Source organism: Aspergillus neoniger, assembly GCF_003184625.1.
Source record: "Aspergillus neoniger CBS 115656 unplaced genomic scaffold BO87scaffold_12, whole genome shotgun sequence".
Classification (NCBI taxonomy): Eukaryota; Fungi; Ascomycota; class Eurotiomycetes; order Eurotiales; family Aspergillaceae; genus Aspergillus; species Aspergillus neoniger.
Genome location: NW_020291140.1, coordinates 22,357 through 43,915, shown reverse-complemented (window position 1 = coordinate 43,915; position 21,559 = coordinate 22,357). Strand labels below are relative to the sequence as shown.

General features: G+C 48.0%; 11 protein-coding genes across 11 annotated transcripts; 7 read left to right on the top strand and 4 right to left on the bottom strand.

Moving 5' to 3' along the window:
- The first annotated feature begins 442 nt into the window (after nucleotides 1-442).
- On the top strand, nucleotides 443-1,887 carry BO87DRAFT_375496 (aegerolysin family protein). Its single transcript, XM_025623057.1, has 2 exons — nucleotides 443-1,038; nucleotides 1,122-1,887. The coding sequence occupies exons 1-2, from the start codon at nucleotides 938-940 to the stop codon at nucleotides 1,447-1,449; spliced, it is 429 nt and encodes a 142-aa protein (XP_025480769.1). The 5' UTR covers nucleotides 443-937; the 3' UTR covers nucleotides 1,450-1,887.
- Nucleotides 1,888-1,986: 99 nt separating this feature from the next.
- BO87DRAFT_405852 (uncharacterized protein) lies at nucleotides 1,987-3,121 on the bottom strand (the record flags this gene model as incomplete). The annotated part of the gene is made up of 4 exons (XM_025625962.1): nucleotides 2,635-3,121; nucleotides 2,264-2,583; nucleotides 2,081-2,197; nucleotides 1,987-2,034 (listed from the first exon to the last, which is right to left on the bottom strand). The coding sequence occupies exons 1-4, from the start codon at nucleotides 3,032-3,034 to the stop codon at nucleotides 1,987-1,989; spliced, it is 885 nt and encodes a 294-aa protein (XP_025480768.1). The 5' UTR covers nucleotides 3,035-3,121.
- A 938-nt stretch (nucleotides 3,122-4,059) lies between these two features.
- BO87DRAFT_395936 (MFS allantoate transporter) lies at nucleotides 4,060-5,720 on the top strand (the record flags this gene model as incomplete). Its single annotated transcript, XM_025625217.1, has 5 exons — nucleotides 4,060-4,389; nucleotides 4,441-4,847; nucleotides 4,896-5,235; nucleotides 5,370-5,481; nucleotides 5,527-5,720. The coding sequence occupies 5 exons, from the start codon at nucleotides 4,060-4,062 to the stop codon at nucleotides 5,718-5,720; spliced, it is 1,383 nt and encodes a 460-aa protein (XP_025480767.1).
- A 153-nt stretch (nucleotides 5,721-5,873) lies between these two features.
- Nucleotides 5,874-6,995, bottom strand: BO87DRAFT_375495 (YncE family protein). The gene has a single exon (XM_025623056.1). It carries the CDS (start codon nucleotides 6,850-6,852, stop codon nucleotides 5,923-5,925), a length of 930 nt encoding a protein of 309 aa, XP_025480766.1. The 5' UTR covers nucleotides 6,853-6,995; the 3' UTR covers nucleotides 5,874-5,922.
- Nucleotides 6,996-7,280: 285 nt separating this feature from the next.
- On the top strand, nucleotides 7,281-9,597 carry BO87DRAFT_305903 (uncharacterized protein; the record flags this gene model as incomplete). The annotated part of the gene is made up of 5 exons (XM_025619341.1): nucleotides 7,281-7,422; nucleotides 7,491-8,352; nucleotides 8,403-8,822; nucleotides 8,888-9,129; nucleotides 9,182-9,597. 5 exons carry the CDS (start codon nucleotides 7,281-7,283, stop codon nucleotides 9,595-9,597), a joined length of 2,082 nt encoding a protein of 693 aa, XP_025480765.1.
- A 238-nt stretch (nucleotides 9,598-9,835) lies between these two features.
- Nucleotides 9,836-11,812, bottom strand: BO87DRAFT_375492 (alpha methylacyl-CoA racemase). Its single transcript, XM_025623055.1, has 2 exons — nucleotides 10,749-11,812; nucleotides 9,836-10,689 (listed from the first exon to the last, which is right to left on the bottom strand). The coding sequence occupies exons 1-2, from the start codon at nucleotides 11,691-11,693 to the stop codon at nucleotides 9,901-9,903; spliced, it is 1,734 nt and encodes a 577-aa protein (XP_025480764.1). The 5' UTR covers nucleotides 11,694-11,812; the 3' UTR covers nucleotides 9,836-9,900.
- Nucleotides 11,813-12,205: 393 nt separating this feature from the next.
- BO87DRAFT_405848 (3-hydroxyacyl-CoA dehyrogenase) lies at nucleotides 12,206-13,411 on the top strand. The gene is made up of 3 exons (XM_025625961.1): nucleotides 12,206-12,538; nucleotides 12,602-12,986; nucleotides 13,042-13,411. The coding sequence occupies exons 1-3, from the start codon at nucleotides 12,278-12,280 to the stop codon at nucleotides 13,344-13,346; spliced, it is 951 nt and encodes a 316-aa protein (XP_025480763.1). The 5' UTR covers nucleotides 12,206-12,277; the 3' UTR covers nucleotides 13,347-13,411.
- A 1,022-nt stretch (nucleotides 13,412-14,433) lies between these two features.
- Nucleotides 14,434-16,206, top strand: BO87DRAFT_458033 (sugar porter family MFS transporter; the record flags this gene model as incomplete). Its single annotated transcript, XM_025628847.1, has 5 exons — nucleotides 14,434-14,861; nucleotides 14,923-15,127; nucleotides 15,177-15,508; nucleotides 15,564-15,955; nucleotides 16,013-16,206. 5 exons carry the CDS (start codon nucleotides 14,434-14,436, stop codon nucleotides 16,204-16,206), a joined length of 1,551 nt encoding a protein of 516 aa, XP_025480762.1.
- Nucleotides 16,207-17,106: 900 nt separating this feature from the next.
- Nucleotides 17,107-17,905, top strand: BO87DRAFT_385563 (uncharacterized protein; the record flags this gene model as incomplete). Its single annotated transcript, XM_025624729.1, has 4 exons — nucleotides 17,107-17,131; nucleotides 17,298-17,367; nucleotides 17,471-17,787; nucleotides 17,877-17,905. 4 exons carry the CDS (start codon nucleotides 17,107-17,109, stop codon nucleotides 17,903-17,905), a joined length of 441 nt encoding a protein of 146 aa, XP_025480761.1.
- Nucleotides 17,891-19,207, bottom strand: BO87DRAFT_405846 (uncharacterized protein; the record flags this gene model as incomplete). The annotated part of the gene is made up of 5 exons (XM_025625960.1): nucleotides 17,891-18,382; nucleotides 18,467-18,495; nucleotides 18,715-18,859; nucleotides 18,899-18,977; nucleotides 19,029-19,207. The coding sequence occupies 5 exons, from the start codon at nucleotides 19,205-19,207 to the stop codon at nucleotides 18,203-18,205; spliced, it is 612 nt and encodes a 203-aa protein (XP_025480760.1). The 3' UTR covers nucleotides 17,891-18,202.
- A 494-nt stretch (nucleotides 19,208-19,701) lies between these two features.
- On the top strand, nucleotides 19,702-20,517 carry BO87DRAFT_395929 (uncharacterized protein; the record flags this gene model as incomplete). The annotated part of the gene is made up of 5 exons (XM_025625216.1): nucleotides 19,702-19,774; nucleotides 19,805-19,906; nucleotides 19,985-20,077; nucleotides 20,126-20,205; nucleotides 20,290-20,517. The coding sequence occupies 5 exons, from the start codon at nucleotides 19,702-19,704 to the stop codon at nucleotides 20,515-20,517; spliced, it is 576 nt and encodes a 191-aa protein (XP_025480759.1).
- Between the last annotated feature and the right edge of the window lie 1,042 nt (nucleotides 20,518-21,559).

The window sequence follows — 21,559 nt, the reverse complement described above, 5'->3', positions numbered from 1 at the left end:
TTATTTGTGAGTTATAATGAAGCAGAATCTAGCCCTCGACGTTGAGTCTTGCCCTCCTATCAGCACCCGCCACGACTCCTGCATGTCCAAGGGAGAGCTGCAGGCATCACATCCTAAAAAAGTAATAAGAAGATACCAGTGGTTCAGAAGCCAGGTACTTTGGAGACCCAGGCCAATAGATGAAACCGAGCTGGTTGGTCCCATTATTACGAGGGGCGGAGAAACAACTTTGTAGTCGATTGAAGACTCGCCAACTTGAAACACTTTCTGGCCAGGTCTCTTTGGCCAATTTTCCAGACCAGGTGTCTTTCCACCAAGGGAAAAAGGCGAGATGACATCCAATTAAGAGGATGGACCGGCATCGACAGCTCTGCCGATCCCTGGAACCGCAACTGGTGATTATTGGCCCAGTGGTGCGGGGAAGACAAGCCGGGGGTAACAGGCGAAGCAAACCTAAGCAGCAGCAGCTGCTGCACAAGAAAAGTGGTGATGCCATCGGTGCCAGTGACAAAGATACCACGGGCCATGACGCCACCAAGTAACACCACAATAGACTCGCAGAAGAAGGCAGTGAGCAGCAGCCCGTCACTTGCCGGCCCACCTCCACAATCCCAGCATCTGCAGCTCTCCATCCGTGGATCAGCCCACCATCGGGCCAACCACATCAACCCACCCTGCCGTCATCTGATCCTCTTTCTCTGCTCTGCCCTCTGTCTCTGGTCTCCTCTCCGTTCATTCATCCAACAAATGGAAAACTGATCAGCCCTTGCCAATACCCGTTCTTCAATCACCCCACAGCCGGGCCTCAAGCAATAAATAGCCCCTTCGGTAGCTGCTCGACTCGCTCTTCTCTCCCCCCCCAATCATCCACAAAGCATCACAGCATACATAGATCTACTTACCCTTTTTACTCACCTTTTGCCCTGCTTCATTCAAGATGCCTGCAGCCGGCCCCATGGACGACCAATGGGTCTCCTTCCACATCCGGGACCACCTGGACAAGGGCGAGATCTCCGTCCGTCACACCGTCATCGAAGGGTACGTCGTCTCTTTCACTGTTTAATTAAATCACCTCAACTGTGTCCTTGTCTGGTATACTAACTGATAATCTCATTGGATAGTGGTGAATTCCACGACCCCAATAACCGCAGACAGTCCCTCACCGAGGACGAGATTGATGAAATCACCATCCCCTCGTACGGCATCGGTGAGATCTGTGCTCGCGGTCGCCGCGGCAGTGAGGGCCGGCTGGACCTCTTCCACGACGAGGAGAAGATCTGCGAATTGCACTGGGATAATCGCCAGGGCAATCGCGTGAACATCGTCGAGATGCTGGACAGTAATAACAAGTATCGTGTCGAACATGGGGGATGGAGCCCAGAGGCTGGACCTCTGGGCCACGTCTACATTGACATTTTGGAGCAGCAGAAGAAGAAGAATAGCAAATAACGGCGTTTGGGATTTTGGAGTTATCCGGCGAGGTCCGGATGCAGCAGTGCTGCAAGGGAGGGCGTTAGCATATTTTGTTTGTCTTTGAATCGACTGATTGTGTCGAATGTTGTATAGGAGCTGGAAATCACATCATACTATTAGTCAATGCGAAGTGAATACTCTTATTTCAAATCCGCAGGAGAGGAATAAATGGAATCGGTGCCTGTTGATAAAGCTCTCTGATTTAATGTAGTGCGAAGTATGTAACCAAGACTATGGTGAATATGTGTTGGGCCACGGTGATTGCAATTGCCCTGAACCCCACAGCTAGTGTCCCTAGGCACTAGAAGTCGTCTGGAATATGTTGATGCAGCCGCAACTTGTCAGGAATTAAATGTTGGATATTCGCTGTTCGTCAATTCTGCAATATGTCCAAAGCCACGCTGGCTGTTTGTTCCTCCTACCAATGAATAAGTGGTATCCATTATTAGATATTGTGATTCGTTATGATATCATATTTACAGGAATCACTTCTTCGACGTAGTGAGGGGCTAATCAGAGGATGGCAACACCATTAGGTGGACTAGCAACTCCACCAGGCACCTAGACTAGTTAGCATCGAATCCCGAATAATATAATAATTCCGTACCTTCAGCGGAACACTACTGAAGAAAAAGCTCCATCGGTTCCTCTTCCGACACTCTTGGCTTAATCGATCCAGATCAAACAACTCTCCAATGGGGAGGCCCCAGCCCGCGAGCAGCCACTCATGCAATCAGAAATCAGTATTCTGACACGGCCATGCTTCGAAACTGGGCATGTCCCCCGCAACAGCTGCGAAGCCTTCATCCCAGATCCAGCGCAGAGTGTCTTCGCATGATTTGACACCAATAGCCGGTGGGATCTTGTGATCGGCGAGCTCTTGGCACTGTTCTGCGGACAGCTTTTCATAGGCACGGGTCCAGCCTGTGCGGATAAATAGGATGTCTCCTCTTTTGAATGATGTTCCTTGATAAGCGGCGACGTCCTTTAGAGTAGAGACAGGGATGGATGTGGTAGCGAAGCAGTTGATTGATATCCCCTGTGCTTCCGCCCAGGAGGAGTAATCGAGGAGAACGCCGCGTCCTACAATCCCCCCATTTTCAACCCACACTGAGAGGATCAGCACCGCATGCAGTTGTCGGACAAGGATATGAAACAAACCATGAATCCCATTTCTATCCCCAGTTTTAGTCTCCTCCAGAGTACACCCGTTTAAATAAATCTTCTCATTTTGGTACCCATAGTGCCGGAATCCGTCCCACTGAGAGCTAATTTGTGTATTGAAAGCAAGGCTGTCATCGTTGACAGCACGCGGGGCTTTGTTCTTCACGACGTGGTCGAGTTTTGGACGGCCAAAACACGGTTTTTGCATACTGTTCAGTGACCAGTCGGTGGATACGCGCACCCCATCGATGATTTCTTTTGCTGCTTCCCTCGTTGTCTCGGGTCTGAGGCGATTCAGCATACCTAGCTGGTCCGTTGGACCAAAAAGGCCCCAGGCATTTCCGTGGGGACCGTCCTTCTGCAGAGGGAGAGAGTCAAAAGAGACAGAAGGCTCCATTGCAGGTGCTGTGGTGATGAGGCAAATTGGGCTCGTTACAAGGAGGAAACCCCGGGATTATAGGAGGCATCTCAGAGTTTATTCTGGGGATAATGCTTCATGTGTGGGGGTCGTAGGAAATCCAAAATATGGGGAAGCCCGTATTTGCAATGATGGTAAGGGTTGATAGATCCGACCGTGGCGAGGGGCGGATTCGGGTGCTTTTCCGCACGTTATAATCAGGTATCACAACGCTTGTTTGAAATGCAAGATTTGTGCTTGATGGACCCATTGATAAAATTCCTCGCATAAAATAGATACTGAACTTCTTCGACCTTTACTGTCTGAAACCTGATGTTCACACTGCCACATGAATCAAGCTTTGCTGCGGCTTCACTGGAAAACGCCAAAAACACCAGAAACACCTTCGAACGCAGCTCACATACATCTTACGGAAAGTAATTAAATCAGCGCCTCATTCTGTCATTTCACTAATGCCTGTCAATATTATCTTCTTTCCAACCAGTCTGTGCTATACCTCTTCCTCAACCCAGGCTGACCAACTAAGACTTTTGTAAGTGGGTATCGGAGCGGAAAAGCCTCCGATATATCACTTTTCCGGCGCGGATATGCCAGAATCAGACAAATGCACAGCCAATGCTTGGAGTGAGTGCACAATAAGAAAGAATTCTCGCGATCACATTCCGCTGCTAACTCTAAGAAAGCAGCCACCTCGCCTGTGGTCCGGTTCCCTAGCAAATAACAAACATATCCGCCCAGACTAGCTTCGGCCAGTCCCCACAATTGATATTCCGGGGCCCCGGGCTACTGTACTAGGAATTGGCAGAGCAATTGGCCAGCGGTGAGTAGAAGATGGTCACTGATGCGGGGTGTTTCTCAACTGCATTTTCTCTCTCTGGCCTGTTAACTGGAAGGAATGTTTAATCGGAATGCTTATATAAAACAACCCATGTACACGGGGACGATAATCTAAGAGCATCCGCTCAACCGTTCATCTCTGATATCTAGCATAATTGACACGAAATATGAATGATCCCAAAACAACTACAGATCATCTCGAGTCAGTGGAGCAGGATCAAAAGTTAGACGAAACACAATGGCCAGCACAGTTCGACCCAATTCTCCTACGTCGGGTAATCAGGAAAGTCGATTTGGTGGTGATTCCGTTCATCTGCATCACATATCTTATTACCTACATCGATAAAGTCATGATGGGCTATGCCGCTGTTTTTGGGCTGGAAGGAGATTTACATCTAAAAGGGACTGAGTATAGTAGGTTGGGTATGGGCAGCCGACTTCCATACGATAACATACTAACTCTGACAGGGAGCATGTTCTACTGTGGGTATCTCGCCGTATTGCTATCGGCCCAACCTGTAGACGTTATACTTTACTGACATGGGCAGTTTGAATACCCTTCTGTTTTTGCCATGCAGAAACTCTCCGTGGCCAAATGGCTGTCTGTCAATATCTTCATCTGGGGCGGAGTGACTATGGCTCTGGCGGCATGTACGCATTTTCAACCATTTCTCGGTCTGAGATTTGTCCTGGGTGCTCTCGAGTCATGCTCCACACCAGCCTATCTTCTCATCACAGCAACATGGTATACTATTGAGGAACAGCCGATTAGAATAGGATGGTGGTCCACCTTTCTTGGTATTGCAAATGCGTTTGGAGGGCTGTTGGCATTTGCTATCGGCCATATCCAAGGCAATCTGGTGTCCTGGCAGTACCAATTCATTATCATTGGTGCTATATCTTCTGTGTGGGGAATATTTATGTTCTTTACTCTTGCGGATGGGCCGTCTACTGCGTAAATTGTCTCTCCTTCTGTTTAGGTATACCGCTGCTAATGGCACAGTCGCTGGCTCAACGCACAAGAAAAATACGTCGCCGTCCACCGTCTCGGCCCCAGACATTCCGGCACCAGGGTGTCCGAAATCAAAATGTACCAGATGTGGGAAGCCCTGGCGGATCCCAAAACGTGGTTCTTCTTCCTCTGTGGCGTCTGCACGCAAGTCGTCAACGGGGCGGCGAGTAACTTTGGGAGTCTCATCATCGAGGGGTTCGGATATTCGAATTTTGTCACGACACTGTTCCAGATTCCGTACGGCATGGTAATATTGGTGTCCAACGTGTCTGCCATGTATATCCAGCGATGGCTTCCAGGGCAGAAGAGGTGTATCGTCGGTGCTATATATGTGTGTCCCGCTCTGGCGGGGGCAGTTGGGATCCATACTATATCGAGAGACCACAAAATAGCTCTACTTGTTTGCTACTGGGTATAACACGTCCAGAAACAGCAGATTTATGATGGGGGCTAATTCTATCTTAGCATACGAGTACTTATACCGCATCATTCGCAATGATCATGTCTCTCATCACAGCAAATACAGGAGGGACCACCAAGCGATCGGTTACGAATGCTATATTTTTCATTTCGTACTGTGTTGGAAATATCGTTGGGCCGTTTGCCTTCAAGTCCGATTAAGCACCCCGATATACATCCGGGATCATTGCCATGCTGGTCGCATATTGTGTTGAGATTTTTCTCTTGCTCGGTTTCGCACTCTATGCGGCATATTTGAATCGCACGAAGGATGGGGTTACAATCACAAGTGGCCGGACGGATTCCGACGTCGACCAGACAGATAGAGAGAATGTTCACTTTAAATATTCGTACTGATGAAGGGTCTATTGGTCAAGTCAAGAAATATACAGCTGGAAAGCATGTGCAATACTATAGTTTATTAGATGCAACAATATATGCTAAATGATGTATGTTTATAAATGAAGCTGCAGCACGTAGGCAGCTAACATAGAGGAGGGTGATAAAACAGCCATATCTATACTATATACAACGCTTTCTATCTAAATTATATGATACTCTATTCCCCAACATACGCCACCCCAGTGATCGCACCCCCAACATCAGCCACAATGGTGTTCTTGCACGACCCATCCAAATCGGCAGTGTACAACGAGCCGCCCAAGTCCCCAAAGAACATACGCTTATTCTTGGTATCCAGGGCAATTCCAATTCCCTCATGAAGCTTGCGCACCAGAATCTTTGGTTCCAGCTTATTCACAGGCGAAATGCAAAGATCCACCGAATTCACTGTATTTCCACGAGGTGGATCTCCACGATCCGTCCAGTACAGCGTCCTCGAAGTGTGATCCAATTCCAAATCAATGGGTTCGGGAAGACCACTAATAAGACATTCAACATCCGTCCGCGACTCCGCTGACTCTCCCTGTCTCATCTCAACCCCCATCCGATAAATCCGGCCAAGGTTGCCCTTTGACGGACCCTTCTGTGTCCAATATACCAACTGTGCCTCCTCGTCAACTGCAATGCCCACACACCAGTCGAGCACAGCCGGAGTGTCCGTGCCTTCGCTTGAAGTGGCCTTGTATAGTACCTCAACCTCGCTTCCATCTAGGTTCGCTCGCATCACTCTCCGGCCCTCGCGATCAGACCAGTACAGCTTCTGGGATCGCGGAGCAATGATCAATTGCTTCGGAGTGTGGGTGTATCCCTTCGGGATGATTGTGACTATGTTGTTCCCTGAAAGATCACAGCGCTGAATGGACCCGTCATCGGCGGAAGGAATTCCCATATTGCTCCAATAGATATACTGGCGGGCAGAGTCGATGGCAATACCGTCGGGCATGGTGTTGAGTTGTGTGATCAGCTCGCGGAACTCCGAGCCATCGGGCTTGCAGGTTAGAAGACGTCCATTGGGCTCGGACTCTGAGATTCCAACATCGAGGAAATAAACACGTCCCGTTGCGGGAGGGTCAGGTCGAGGTGCCATCGTGATGATACTATGTATGTTGAGTTTTAGTAGCGTGGGTGGTGGTGATGTTAAAAGTTCGAATTGAGAAGTGATAGTGAGAGCCAAATGAAGATGTTCAGTTGCTAGGATATATAAATCATGAGCTGTAGCCGGAAAGCTCGGGACCCGCGTTGTTCAACGGCCACTTCAACTTCCGTACTAATACATATTGAGCGATTAAGTATCTACCATTCAGAATCGTGCTCCACCGGCTTACCGATTCTTCCAAGTTTTAATTCCTCGGGCTTCTGGTAACCGGTTCATAATCGATGCCGAGGATCCGCTAGACCTCGGATTACCAAATCGGGAACGGAAGCGGATGACATAATCGCACGGGATGGATACGAGAACTTCGGATGAAATTTCGGAATCTCGTCCTTTTCCAAGAATGTTGTTTTACTCTTCGCATGATGATGTTCTCATTCCATGCCGGCCACTCTTCTCCACATGGCGAGGCCTTGAGAGAACCCAAGCCGAAACGGGCCAAGATCAGAATTGCCTGCAATGTATGCAAGGCCAGGAAAACCAAGTGCGACGGAGCTAGACCAAGTAAGAGAGGCCAATAACATTGCTTGTCACACGTGGTGGAGAACTAAATTAGGCTCATCGTGCATTAGTCTGCGGTCCCTGCTTGAGACGGAAACGAACCTCGTATACCACAGCCTGTGAATACCGTGAGGGTGATATCAGTGAGCAGTCCAGCCGCACAACTGAGCAACTACCGGAAGACTACCCACAAGCACAAGCCAATGATAATGACGATGCTGCAAGTAGCTTCAGTGAAGCTGTCCCGACCGGCGGCTTATTTGGTGCATCCAGTGGTGCACACTTTTTTCAAGATGTCGGAAGTCAGCAGGGCGCAGCAAGTACCCCTACCAACCAAAGACAAATCCGGACCCCAGTTCTACCAAAGGCACTGAGATGTCTGCCGAAGTTGCAAAAACGCACCCAGAAAGCAAACGCCGATGTGCAATTTGCGGTTCCTCCAAGGAAGCAGGCAGACAAGCTTCTGAGCCTCTATTGGGACTACGTGGACAGCGCCTACCCCTGGCTAGACCGACCTTCAATTGAGAACGCATACGAGACCCTATGGGTTCATGACGGTGAACTGATAATGGATGAGACCGTCTTACATTGCCTTCTGAATCTCATGTTCGCCACATCTTGTGTCGCATCTCAAGGGGCAACCCCGCTCGACCGCTACCAGTCCTCGGTTGTGTTCTTCGACCGAGCTCAGGCGCTGATGTCGTACAACCTGATGGACATGTACAACATCGAGATTATCCAGATACTGTTACTCACCGCTGTTTATCTTCAGCATGAGAAAGAGCCCCAGAAGTGCTTTCGGATTATTGGCACTGCAATTCATGTCGCCCAGGAACTCGGATTACATATCCCCGAAACAACGGAGGGGATGGACAACCCAAAAGACCGAGACCTAGCGTGCCAAGTCTGGAATGGATGCGTTATTATGGACAGGTATGATACCGGAGCTGGAATCTTCAGTGTATACGCTGAAGCGATTTTAGAATCTGTGCCATGACTTTCGGCTGCCCCCTTAAGGTTCCTCGATCTGTCGCACAAGAAGGGCTGAACGCGCTAGTGCTCAGTTTCCAGGAATCCGGGAGTGATACTGTAACCGCCAGTCTACCATCGAAACTAAACTTCTACATGTCATTTTGCCGACTACATCACATCATAGCAGAAGTACTGGAGACATTTTACTCCATCGATGATAGCACGGTGCGACATCATGTTTCCGAAAATCGCAACGACCGTGAGGGGAGCCGCGCTGTGCTTTTCGATAAATTCGCGAGCCTATTTCGCATCGATTCTGCTCTGAAACACTGGGCTCACGGCCTGCACCCCTTCTTCCAGATGCCGTCGGAACTGGAAGATCCAACGCCAACCAAGCACATCACTCGTGAAGCAAATATCCTACGAGCCAGGTCTGTTACTCCGACCTTGACAAACATGTCATAAACATGACCACTGACGTCTCTTGTACATGAAGGTATCTTTCAGTCCGGCTTCTGCTGTTCAGGATATTGCTTCTACAGATCCATCAACAGAAGGCAGAAAGTGCCCCCAGTACCGGTCTCTATGCAGACGATGACCAGATTATGCCCCACGTGGTTTTCCAATGCCAGGTGAACTGCACAAAGGCGGCCGTCGACATGATTGAATTCATCCTTCGAAACTCCCCCGGGCAGAAACAAGCGTATATCTTACCATCCAATTGGTATACTGTCTCATGTACGTTGCACTTTCCCCTAAGGAAGCAAAATTTACCAGCTAACCCAGGAAGACGTCTATATGGCTGTAACAAACTTGCTTGCCGCCCAGTCATCCCCGCAGCTTGTCGAGTACTTTTCTGCGGCTAGCTTGCAGGACATTCTGCAACATGCTCGAAACATTCTCAAGGATTACGAGAAACACACCACGCTGGCATCGAGATGCCGTTCTGCATTAAATCTGATTGATAAGAGCATTGGTAGGCGGGAATCAATAACGAATATTGGGCCCTCTGAAGCGTTACCAATTGACAGAGCTCATGAGAACACATCCATGCAGGACTTCGTCATGTGTGCTCAAGAGTGTCCACCAATCATAGGAGATGATTTGGGAATAGTGGAGAACTATACCTTCGATTGGAACAATTGGCCCATGTTCTTCGCGCAGCTCGGCGACGACACACCGCTCACTCAAAGTTGGAGCCTGTAGGCCTAGGCATTGATCCTTAAGGACGTGTCATCTCCTTTGTGCGTCAACAGTGTACGGTGCCGATCGGCTACCTACTGGCAACAGTTTACAAATCTCGAAAAAGCCCCCGCGGAGTGGCGAAGAAGAGGTTCGCTTTACATTCTTTGGATAAAGACAAAACCAAAATGGTCTGTGATACAGAAAGGAAATTAACGCTAGTATATTGCAAAAAGAATGGATGCAACGCGCCGCGATTACCCTGCGATTGCATGTGTCAAAGATGGGTTTGAAGCTCCAAATTATGGGTGCATCAGGATCTAAGATTCACAGCCAATTGATGTTACGATCATGGTAGCAATTAGGCACAGCCGGTGTCAGCCAACGAGGCGTTACACTGGGGTCACTCAACTGAACCACGGGCTTCAAGAGTTCCATCTCACCCCAGGGTCCTTCCCCAAAGCTGGAGAGCAGCGATTCAGGACCAGCCTTGAAGTATTGAGGGAAGACACTCTTCCACCCATCCATGACAACCAGCAAGATTTCTGTTACAAACTGCGACGGCCCGATGTGTCCCCACTTGAACAACTGGCTGCATCTTTCAACAACCTCGGGCGAGTAGAGCCCGATCTCAGGCTCGAGATTAATTGTATCAGCCTTGACCAACGAGCTCGTCACGCGGTACGAACCGCCGTGTCGGGAGCGATCCCGGAGAGCCATAAGTGCGCCCAACGCTCCCACAAGCCCGGTTGTCATATCAGAGATGGGCAGTGGGGGTAGGACGCTTGTCCCATCCTTGAAGCCCAAGGACCGACCCATCACGTACGACGAACCAGACGCCGCATCTCCGATTTGCTGCCAGCCGGGTCTCTCGTGGTAGGGGCCGTCGGGGCCGTAGCAGTTCTCCTCAACATAGACGATGCCCTTGCCACGGTTACCGGCCATCTCGAGAAGATCATTGACACCAAATCCCTTTCTGGCGATTGCGTTGGGGCGGAAGCCCTGGACAAAGACATCTGCGCCCTCGATGAGTCCCCGCAGGCGTGACTTGTCCTCCTCCTTGGTCAGATCGAGATCTATGGTGCGTTTGCCAGCATTGAGGGTGAGTTGCAAGACCTGGGTTCCGAATTAATACGCCATGTTGCAAACGAATCCAAAGAAGACATGGAACATACATTGAGATCCACCAAGCGACTGCAGTTGACACGTATGACGTCGGCACCAAGTGCGGCCAGAGTACTGCCAATCACTGGACCAGCAATGATACGCACCAGCTCTATCACCTTGATGCCTGCGAGTGGCCGCTTATCGTTCGCGACCGTGGCAAAAGGAACGGGTGGAGTTGGGATCGCATGCGACTGACGCGAGTAGCCGACCAGCGGATGCTCTGCAAGTCGTTTTCCCATCAGTGTATCCGCCCACCCTTGCGGCGTAAAGCAGATACTACCACAAAATCCGTTCTTGACGTTGAGCATCTCGAGCTCATCTGCAGTCCACTGCTGGACATGCTTACTGATGTACTCGTAGGCTTCGTCCGGCGTCTGGGCCGGGTACTCGGGATCCATCCCTAGAGCACGCAGAACAGGCGCGGCATCCAGGGAGCCATGAATCTGATACCAAACTCCCGGCGTCTTGGTCTTGTAGATCGCAGTCGACCGTTGTCTCAAAGGCGTTGTTTGCCAACCCTTCTCGAAATCACGCTCGAAAAGGGACGGTAGCTTGCGCGACCGGACCAGTTCAGACATGTCCTTTCCTTCGACAGACGCCGCAAAGATCGTCCCCAGCCAAATGGCCGCGTGATCGGTATTTACCTTCACTGTCTGATCGCGGGCTGCAGTACCGTCGCGATCTTCGACGATTTCGTGGGCCACAACACCACACATGGCATGCAGGGCAGCGGCGACAAGAGGAGCCTTGGTTGGGCCAGGGATAACAGGCAACTCGCAGCCAGTGAAGCTGACTGTCTTCCACAGCTCTAGGTCTTGAGTGAACCCAGGCGTGCGCTTGGCAATATACTCGAAGATGCGACTAGCATCTTGGGGTGCGGGAAGGAAATCCTTATCGACAAAGGTCCCAGGACCGTAAATGTCTGCACTTGGCGTCGTTTCGTGGGAAGCCATCGTGAAGTGTGGTAGAAGGATGCAGGAAAGCGAATGATCCAAGAGTGTTAGCAAGATAAAGCGTTTGTGAAGCAGGGGAGAATCTAGAGACTCAAGGATAAAGTGACTATTAGTATACAGCTATCATTCACTTTCTTTCTCCACAATAGATCCATCAAACCGTTGAACATCGTGGGTCCCCCATCTGAATTCATTCCGATGTTTTAAATTGGCATCCCGAACTCGCGGAAAGTGTGAGTATCGGCAAGCCGAAACCACGGAACCCGCTGGATCTGGCCCAAAGTGGCAACTCGCCCCTGATGAATTATGTCACTCCGAGCAATTACCGGTTGAACGCCGCGTGAATCCCGATCGATGGGACTGCTGGAAGGCCTTTTCTGAAGATCGTCGTCATCAACATCGGGCCCCTTCCGAGGTGGATATTACCCGATTAGGTAATTGAAAAGAGATTCCGTGATTTTAACACCACCAAAGTAGAATCGAGGCTGGTAGACTGCCACACGACGTTGGTGGATATATTAAAGGACAGATACTAAACACTTTTCAGGCTCAATGTGCAGAGCGCAGACTCACAGAACTTTGCAATGTCCTCCTCGATTCAAACCGTGGGTGTGATCGGCGCAGGCGTCATCGGAGCCAGCTGGACAGCACTCTTTTTGGCCAAGGGCCTCAAAGTGATTGTAACAGACCCAGCGCCAGGAGCCGAGGCAAAGCTGCGCGACTACTTGCAGGAGTATTGCTCTGAGGTACCGAATGCCACGGTTGCTCCTGCCGCTTGTCTGAAGAATTACACATTCGTCGAGGACATTGAGCCTTACCTCGGAAGCCTAGACTTGATTCAAGAAGTAAGAGACTGTTCCACAGACCTCATCTGGCACCTCATCATCCATAACTAACAATCATATCAGAATGGACCAGAGAGATTGGACTTCAAACGCCGTCTATTTGCACAGTTGGACGCAAAAACACCTCCTCATATCCTCATCACATCTTCGTCCTCCGGCCTTCCTTCGTCAGAATTTGTCACTGAATGCTCCCACAACCCATCTCGAATCCTCATCGGCCACCCCTTCAACCCTCCTCACTTGGTGCCTCTCGTCGAAGTTGTCCCTCATCCAGGAACAAGTCAAGACTATGTGACAGGTGCATACAATTTCTACAAAAGCCTGGACAAAGACCCGGTGGTCGTACATCAGGAAACGCCTGGTTTCATCGCCAATCGGCTACAGGCCGCCATCTGTGCCGAAGCGTACAGTCTCGTAACACGAGGAATTGTCTCCGCCGAAGATCTTGGTGAGTACTGAATTTCCTCCCCACTGGGATATGCGGGCAATTCTAATGCATATAGACAAAACCGTCACGTCCGGTCTCGGTCTGCGCTGGGCACTGACAGGGCCGATAATGACAAATACTCTTGGGGGAGGGGGAGACTTTACCCATTTCATGGATCATCTGGGTCCGGCGTTGAAATCGTGGCTCGACGATATGGCGGTGAACAAATTTGACTTGGGATCCAAGGAACAAGTGAACGGCTTAAAAAAGAATGTCAATGGGTGGATATCGCAAGTCGACCTGAAAAAGGTTGAGGGAAATCGTGATTTGCTATTAGCTAATCTGGTCAAGGGCAAGCTAGACCAAACAGCGAATCAATAGGATAACTGGGTTATCGACGCTTTTTATGTGACAGGACAGCCATGTTGTGCAACTGCAGATTTTCGATAGGAATAATAATAGACTTACGCGAAGCGGTGGTATCCCTTGACACGATGTTCCTCTGAGTAAAGCCTAGCATTGACTGCGGCGATCTGCCGGTCACTCCTTATGGTCATCGTAAGCAATTCACATCGGCAACTTGGAGGCAGCCTGAGTCTAAACCCCCAACTTGCAGTCCGCGTTACGCCCATCGTAGTCTTACTTCTCGCCAATGCCCAATTTTGAAGGAGACTGAGGTGAATCTCAAGCAGCTACAAAATGAAGCTCTACATTGAAAATTGTTGAGTTAGCGTTGGTACATTTATGGTCATGTCTAGTGCAAGCTGTGTACCGACTGACATACCTTGTTTCCTGAAAGCCTGCTGTTCACTTGAGCAAATTCGTCAAATACATGGGAACTGGGAAACGTCATGGTAGTGTCGCATATTCATCTTCCAATTGGCTTCCTCGCCTTCATCAGCGCACAAGGATCCGTCCGTCATTACGCGTGTGCGTCCTATCTAGCGCTTGTCGGAAAAGCAGCGGACTTGACAGACCGGCGCGGAAAAGGCCCGGATCGACAGTGAAATCATCCAAAACAGCCAAGCTTCTACAGATGATGTGGACCGCGCTCGATCCCAGGCTTCCAACTCGCTGAACGGATATTATGCTTGGTATAACTCGGCTTCAAGCTCCCCGTGCCCCTACAACCCCTCCGGGTTTCCTCCACAATACAGAAGACGGGCCCCCGATTCCCCGGACGAGAATATATGGGTCTGGCAAGGTGGTGAAATGGCATTGATAGCCACATCAGACTCCAGGGAAAAGCGAGGCCCCCTTAATGCCTTCGATTAGAGCTATTCTGTTTTGCCGGAAGTCTTCTCTCCTGCCTCCTCCCCTTCCCAGCACTCATCCATATACGCATAAACAAGTTATTCCAACAATTCATGTTGGGACAGTAATCTCTCCGTCGCTAGTCTGACTAGACGCGATATATTGTTTTTGGTCTAGCGGTTAGTGCTCCGACAATTCATTTATTATACGCCAAATGAAGCCCGCTTTAGGCCGCCGTGGCACCAAGCTCAACATTGGACACATCTGTACGGTCATTCTCCCGGCCTACATCTGCTTCGGTTATCTCATGGCTGTGACATCGGGCATCGAAACTCGGCAGTCATGGGTACACACATTTCCTCAGATGGACACTGTCAATACGATAGGCTCCAAAGAAGCAGAGAACTCTCGAATCAAAGGCACGGTGACGGCAATCTTCAACCTGGGCTGTCTTTTCAGTGCCCTTAGTTGTATAGTCGTGGGCGATATCCTTGGTCGTAAGAGAACGTTCATGCTGGGTCTGGTAATTACAATCGTCGGCTCAATACTCCAGTCGAGTGCATTCTCCTTGCCACAGTTAACCATCGGGAGGTTTGTTGCTGGATTCGGCTTTGGTGGCGTGACTGCTACTGGGCCGAATTGGTATGAGGACCACTCCCATTGTACAAGTTGGATTTTCCCACGCTGATTCCGATTTATACAGGCAGAGTGAGACCGTTCAGCCCCGGTTAAGAGGATTTATTGTCATGCTACAGAGTATCTTTCTGTGTACTGGGCTGGCACTTGCCGGGTGGCTGGAATATGGACTCGCGTTCACAGAAGGATCGGTGACCTGGAGACTTCCTCTTGCAGTTCCTTGTTTTCTCTGTCTAGTATCCCTATGCTGGGCTCCCGTGTGGCCGGATTCAGTACGTTAAACTCCCACCATTACGTTATACGTGAATGCTAATAGGGCAGCCACGTTGGTTGATCAAAGAGGGTCGCATTGACGACGCTCGGAATGTCCTTGCTATGCTCCGCGATGAATCCGTCGACAGCCCCGGTATCGTTCACCAAATCGAAGAAATCGAAACATCGCTTCAGGAAACTGGACAGGGCTCCTTTAAGGATATCTTTCGGAACGGACCGGCACGATTCGCCAACCGGGCGTTCATCGCTGTCTCATTGCAGATGGGGCAACAGATCTGCGGGGCCAATGCGATAACTTTCTACCAATCGACTATATTCGAGACTTATCTTGGTATGGACGGGACTCTATCGTTGCTTATGTCCGCGGTTCTTTTCACATGGTGTGCCCCTCCTTCATTATCGCTTCTCATCGTGAAATTAGTGCTAAGGTAACAGGAAAATGCTAATTGCCCCCATCGGCACCCTGACTATCGACAAGGCTGGACGACGCAAATTGCTACTTATCGCCTTTGGTGGGATGGGCATATGCATGGCCGTGATGGCAGGGTGCATCTCCCAGCCATCCAATACAGCCGCCGTTCATACCGCGGTTGCATCCATTTTCCTTTACGTGTTATTTTACGTTAACGGGTGCATCGGCTTAACGTATCTCTACTGCTCCGAGATCGCACCACTGGCTGTTCGGACACAGATTACCGGCATGTCGACGGCGTCGTCGTGGACATTTAACTTCCTGGTTGTTGAGGTCACGCCTACTGGGTTCAGCTCCTTGGGCTGGAAGTATTTTTTCGTTTATGCAGCCATCAATTTGGTCTTGCTTGTGCCGAGTATGTTCTTGTCTTCATCTTTCATTTGCCTTGGTCATGTGATGCTGATGTCAATAGTGGTGTACTTTTTCTTTCCCGAGACGAAGAGTCTGCACCTAGAGGCCATTGACAATATCTTCCTTGATAGTAGAAACATATTCCAGCCGGTTTCTGCGGCTAGAGATATGAGGAAGCATGGTCGACTGCAGGGTGCGCATGGGAGCTTGCAGGTTGAGGAGAAGGCGACAGAGGAGCATATGGAGGTTGTCTAGGAATACTAGAGAGCTGTCAGGTATGGAGTCACGTACGATGGCTTGAAGTTGGTAACTAGGCCGAAAGAGAACAGGATTTAGGATAACCAGGAATAGAGGAGTAAAAGGTGTAAATAGGATAGAAAGCGGTAGCAGACAATGGATAAGGAGAGCTAGATGGGAAGGCTCAGGGTTCCTGCTTAACGATGATCATTTAGATGTTCCTTTTTGGCCACTATCAGCGCTAGCAAATACAAGGTGGGTGGGAAGTACCACCTTTGTCCCCCAAATTCATCATATTGCCTCTGGCTTTTCCGTGATGACTCCATCAAGCTCTACGACGCACAAGGCTTTGTGTTACTCCTCTAGAACGATAGATTTATTTTCACCGGAAATAATTCGTTGATATCCAGTCAGATCGTTCATTGTAGCCCTACATCCTCGGGTACCTGTGCTGCCCCCGTGATCATATTGCCACTGGCTTCCATACATGGGCTTATTGAGAATTTAGATAGATGCTAGAGTAGCATACAATCGAGCACTTCCCTGTCCTGATCCTAGATCCCTTGACACAGAAAGCTACAAGGCATCTGACATCGCCTGCCATCCATGTTATGTCCCCCTTTCACAGCTAATATGTGCTAAGCCTTTAGCTACGAGCCTAGGCAGATCTACTTTGGAGGCACCGATGTTTATCCGCACGCGGGTTCATTGTTGGCGGAAAACGGCGGATTTGTGACGGAACATTACCCGAGTCATCAGAAGGAGTTTAAGACATTTGACGACGGATACTATGATATGCGTGACTGAGCATGTATCGTTGCAAATGAGAAGCCGTTCGTATAAGATGTATACCTACTGAATTTGTTGGTATGGCTGGTTACACGCCTGACTTGAAATCGCAGTGCGGAACATGCCAAAATGGGAAAAAAAAACGGTATAGAAAGTACGTATAGATAATCTGTGAATTAACTGTGATTGCAGAATAGCGGGCCGCTATTGTAGCTATGTGGGTATATCAAGGAATTGCAAGCTGCTACGGAGTAATATTTGCTTATTCGATCAATTCTAGGTTTTAGTATCCATGATGCTATGTCTACTTGTGGAAATAGGGAAGTTTGCCAGATCTCTTTGCGGGAATCTGGATGGATCTAGGCTGGAATGGCCCGAGAAAGCAGGGATGTATCGGCATAGCCTTATGCATACAGGTCGACGCAGTACCACTTCTCCTCCACATCTTGATCTGACTAATATCCGTTAGTAACACGAAAATTCTATTACTCAGAGTACGCGCGAATATCACCTTCTCAGACTACCAACAATCTTATAACCCACTTGAATATTTGATCGTAATATTCCTGGCGAGCACATCCAAGACTACCCACAAAGTACCTCGGACAGACGAGAAATCCCTCATCATCTTGCCACCAGATACTACATCCCTCTCGGCCGCCCTGACCCAGTCCCACAGAATGCTATGGCCATTAATGGCACTCTGGGACGACATCTACACCAAGTTGAAGCAAGGAGGGATTCCTCTGTCGGACACATCCAACCAGGGCGCAGGCGGGATTCTTAATGAACACATTCAGGATGATCGAAGTAGGTCAACAGTAAACGAAAATAACTTCGACAATTTACGAAATGGGATATAGTAGAGCTACCTTACGACTCGTGACATGTCTAAATAGGTACGCCCATTCCCGGGATCTCCTTTTGATGGTCAACAATTTCCATGATCAGATCGCTCGGCCGATCATTGATATTGCACATAACATGGGTGCGCATAACGGTATATTTCGCCAGTGTCCCGCAACAAAGCCCCAAGATTCGTGGGGCATTTCTACGCCGAACCTTAGACCCTAGAATCTGGAGAGACTCTTGTATCTGAAGCTCCATGCTCTTTCAGATAGACGTGCGTTCGAGGAAACCCTGGGCATACTCCAATCTCCATGCAAGCTATCAGGGCGCCCTTCAGCGTGTAGATATTTTCAGCACCTAGGAAAGCCTATCACTCCTATTCATCGGACCACCGCTCTCTCATCTGCGGTGTGATACTAGGAACTGTGTATACAAACTCTACCTCCAGCCAACAATCCCAGTCCCAATCGATCCAATCTGAAAATGCATATAATTTTGCTTTAGCATCCTTCCAACAAAGAAGAGGAGAAATATAATACCCCAAAAAATTATTCAGCTGCATTACAAGAAGATCATCTCGTCAACAGTTGAACAGAGCATGTCCAAAATCAATAAATATTATCTGAGACTGGCTATCCACTGCAGATCTAATAAGAATATTCCATGACTCTAGATTAATAAGCTAGATATTCTTTTCATAGTTACAGCTTTCAAGATTGATAACTGTTTTCATAATATATTAACAGGTAGACTAAGAGAATAATACTAGTTTAATATCTGCTATAATAGTTCTCTGAATATATTTAATAAGAATTATTTTAATTATCTGTTTACATGTTGAATCAACAGGTAAATCTAAGGAATATAATCTATTATATTTCAGAATACCATGACCTTGGAAATTGGCAAGGGCTTTATATATATTAGCTTCATGGGTGTAGTATTTATCCATACAAAGAAATAGATTAAGATAATCTTTATTATTATTAAAATAAAGCAGGTTATATATCTTTACAACAAGTTCTGCACCATTCTTTGGAAGTGATTGAGAGATTAACATAATTAATCAGACAGTGAATACTTGCGAATTATAGCCATCACCCTTTTTTAAAAGCTTAAGTATTTCCAGGCTAACAGCATCATTTCCTTTACTTCCAGGTAACAGCGGTCGCTGAAGACATCATTTAACTGGACTCATTTACTTTCTTTCTAGTTTGTCACTTTCACTACTCGTGCAACAGCCTCTGGTAACTAGCATTGGAATTGAGACATTATAAGACTCTGCAGTGAACCTCCATCCAGTAGTGTATGGCACCGGAGGCTTGGGGAGCTCTGTAGATAGGATATCGAACAAAGATACATTTTGCTGGAGATAGATCATGGTCTAATTAACTTGCCACTGCGGTTTGTCTTGATCTAGTCTGAAGCCCCTGATCGAAGACAATTTGCAACGCACACTGTGGCCTTTGGAGAGGAACGGGAACCCGGGGGTTCGCCCCTGGCTCGCCCGCCGGCTTAATGACTTTCCAAGCGCCGTTCCAAATTCTCTGCAAGTTCTGTCACAAAGGCAGTAACAACCAATGATTTAGTGTTACTTGTCACACATACTCGTGGTGTGCCTAATATAATGACACCAACCACCTTGCACAGGTAGCCGCCATTTACTCAAGGTGTGCATGTAGTCTAATAATAGCCATCCCCGGTGCTTGACAAGAATACTCGATAATAAATTGCTCGGGGTGCCACTTCAACATTGTGAAATTGAATGTAATCATAATCATTAGAAAGCCTCGAAGTTTGCCTGAATACCTCGGGTCGAGATATCCTCGTTTGACCTCCAATATACATATCCCTAGGTTCCATTATTCAGTTATCATGAATCCTAGCTCGTCAGCAATTGTCACGGCCTTCAATAAAAAACTACCAACCAAAATAACATATGCATATAGTAAAACATACCGCTTTATTCAAAGTACAGCTTCCTCTACAATCAAGTCAGACCCAGTTACAGTCTATTTTAAGGAGGAGATTAACACTTATCACAGATTATTTAATCACTACTTCCCAAGAATTGGCGCTGGTAGTCTATTGAACGCCCGAATACCAGTACTAAAATAAACACATCTACTGGAGGCTGAAACCAATGTCCTGCAGCTAGCCACACTGCAGCTTATCCATTCTGTCAATATTGCACTGCAGCAGACATGTCCTAGAGGGACTCAAATTATTTATTGTACTGAGTCCACTATAAGTAGTACAAGCCACCTTAATATCAAATGGTCTTTATACAACACATAAGATACTCTATTATCTCAGCTTACTATCCTAGAGATCAAAAATACAAACATTATACATAAAGATGATTTCCAGCGCGCCGCCGTCAACAAGCAGAACTTCCAAGCTAAAACGGCAAGGGCTATAGATACAGAAAGCCTAACACTGCTTCAACACAATGCCGTTTAGCTCTCAAAACAAGCTCACAAGTACTTAGAACATTGCCCGTATGTAGCAATCTTCAACTACAGTACAATATTTCTATTCAGTTTTCTGTGGCAAACAACAAAACCCGTATGTAGGTTCTACTTCAATAAAAGCAGGCGCACATCAGGCATGACTTTCCGTCGTCTCCTTTTTGCCTTTGTGGTTTGTGTATTAAAGGATTATGAAGCACGAATGTCACAGAAGCCATAGATCTTCCAATAGTTACTGTTACAGGCCTTATAATATCACTTGTTGATTTCTTGTACTGCTATTGAGCTTTTGTATATGCCAACTCCCTGATTTTACATGCCTGCTTGCTTCTAAGAGCTTACCGAAGAGTATTACTTTGGAAAAGAGTGTAAATAACATATGTTGTGCAGGAGGACCTACCATTTGCTCTGTAATCCACAGGTCCCATTTTCATATACAGTAACAGCTACTGAAAGCCCTTGGCCGCGAACAAAGACAAATAACGCAATGGGGAAAGGTCGCATGGGGGTCTCCTGCGAACAAGAGATTCAACCAATGGCATGGGTACTAATGATGTGTACACCCCTACACGCACCATAAGAGATAACCTCTGGCCAATAATGGGAGCTGATTCCACTTCATATCAACTACCTAATAGCATAATCCTGACCCCTGCCCATAGTAAACATAAATAGGTAGACACTTACCCGCAGGGCTGGAGATGGCTGAGATTCTGCCAGACCACATGTACGCTGTGCTTTCCATCACGATGTATTGAAGAAAAGATTAGTCCCTTGTACTGTGCTTTTGTTTCTGGAATATATTTAAGTGCTGAAGCAATACCGGCCAAACAGCCTGTGTGCTATAATCTCCTACTCCAAGAATAGCATATTGATAGGAAGGGTGGACTGACTGGACTGGGATGTGGTGAGAAAACTGTATATAGATAGAAGAAGAGGGAAGTGAAGAAAGGTATGTTCATGAGATATCCTTATACAGGCTCTCAGATCTTGGCGTCCTCGCAATCGACCTGCAACACTTCAACGACTGCTTCCTGGTTCAATCTAGGAGTGGCTCCATAATTGCGAAAATTGCTTATGTTAGTTAACGAGATATGAGGGAGTGTCCGTGTCTCTCATGCTACTACAACAATAAAGGTGTTGATGGCGAGAGGAGGGGAAACTGATGGTTGACTCCTAATAATGTTATGCGCCCTATCCTGATCTTCTGTAACTTTGGGCTTTACTATCTTAATTCATAATTGTGGATATGATATCCTTGT

Bases quoted from the DNA above. Each gene is read 5' to 3' on its own strand.
- BO87DRAFT_375496 (XM_025623057.1), top strand. From the start codon at position 938: ATGCCTGCAGCCGGCCCCATGGACGACCAATGGGTCTCCTTCCACATC. The intron at 1,039-1,121 runs GTACGTCGTCTC...CTCATTGGATAG, and splicing joins CGTCACACCGTCATCGAAGG to TGGTGAATTCCACGACCCCA.
- BO87DRAFT_375495 (XM_025623056.1), bottom strand. From the start codon at position 6,852: ATGGCACCTCGACCTGACCCTCCCGCAACGGGACGTGTTTATTTCCTC.
- BO87DRAFT_375492 (XM_025623055.1), bottom strand. From the start codon at position 11,693: ATGGCTTCCCACGAAACGACGCCAAGTGCAGACATTTACGGTCCTGGG. The intron at 10,690-10,748 runs GTATGTTCCATG...TTCGGAACCCAG, and splicing joins GTCGCTTGGTGGATCTCAAT to GTCTTGCAACTCACCCTCAA.
- BO87DRAFT_405848 (XM_025625961.1), top strand. From the start codon at position 12,278: ATGTCCTCCTCGATTCAAACCGTGGGTGTGATCGGCGCAGGCGTCATC. The intron at 12,539-12,601 runs GTAAGAGACTGT...CAATCATATCAG, and splicing joins GCCTAGACTTGATTCAAGAA to AATGGACCAGAGAGATTGGA. The intron at 12,987-13,041 runs GTGAGTACTGAA...TAATGCATATAG, and splicing joins TGTCTCCGCCGAAGATCTTG to ACAAAACCGTCACGTCCGGT.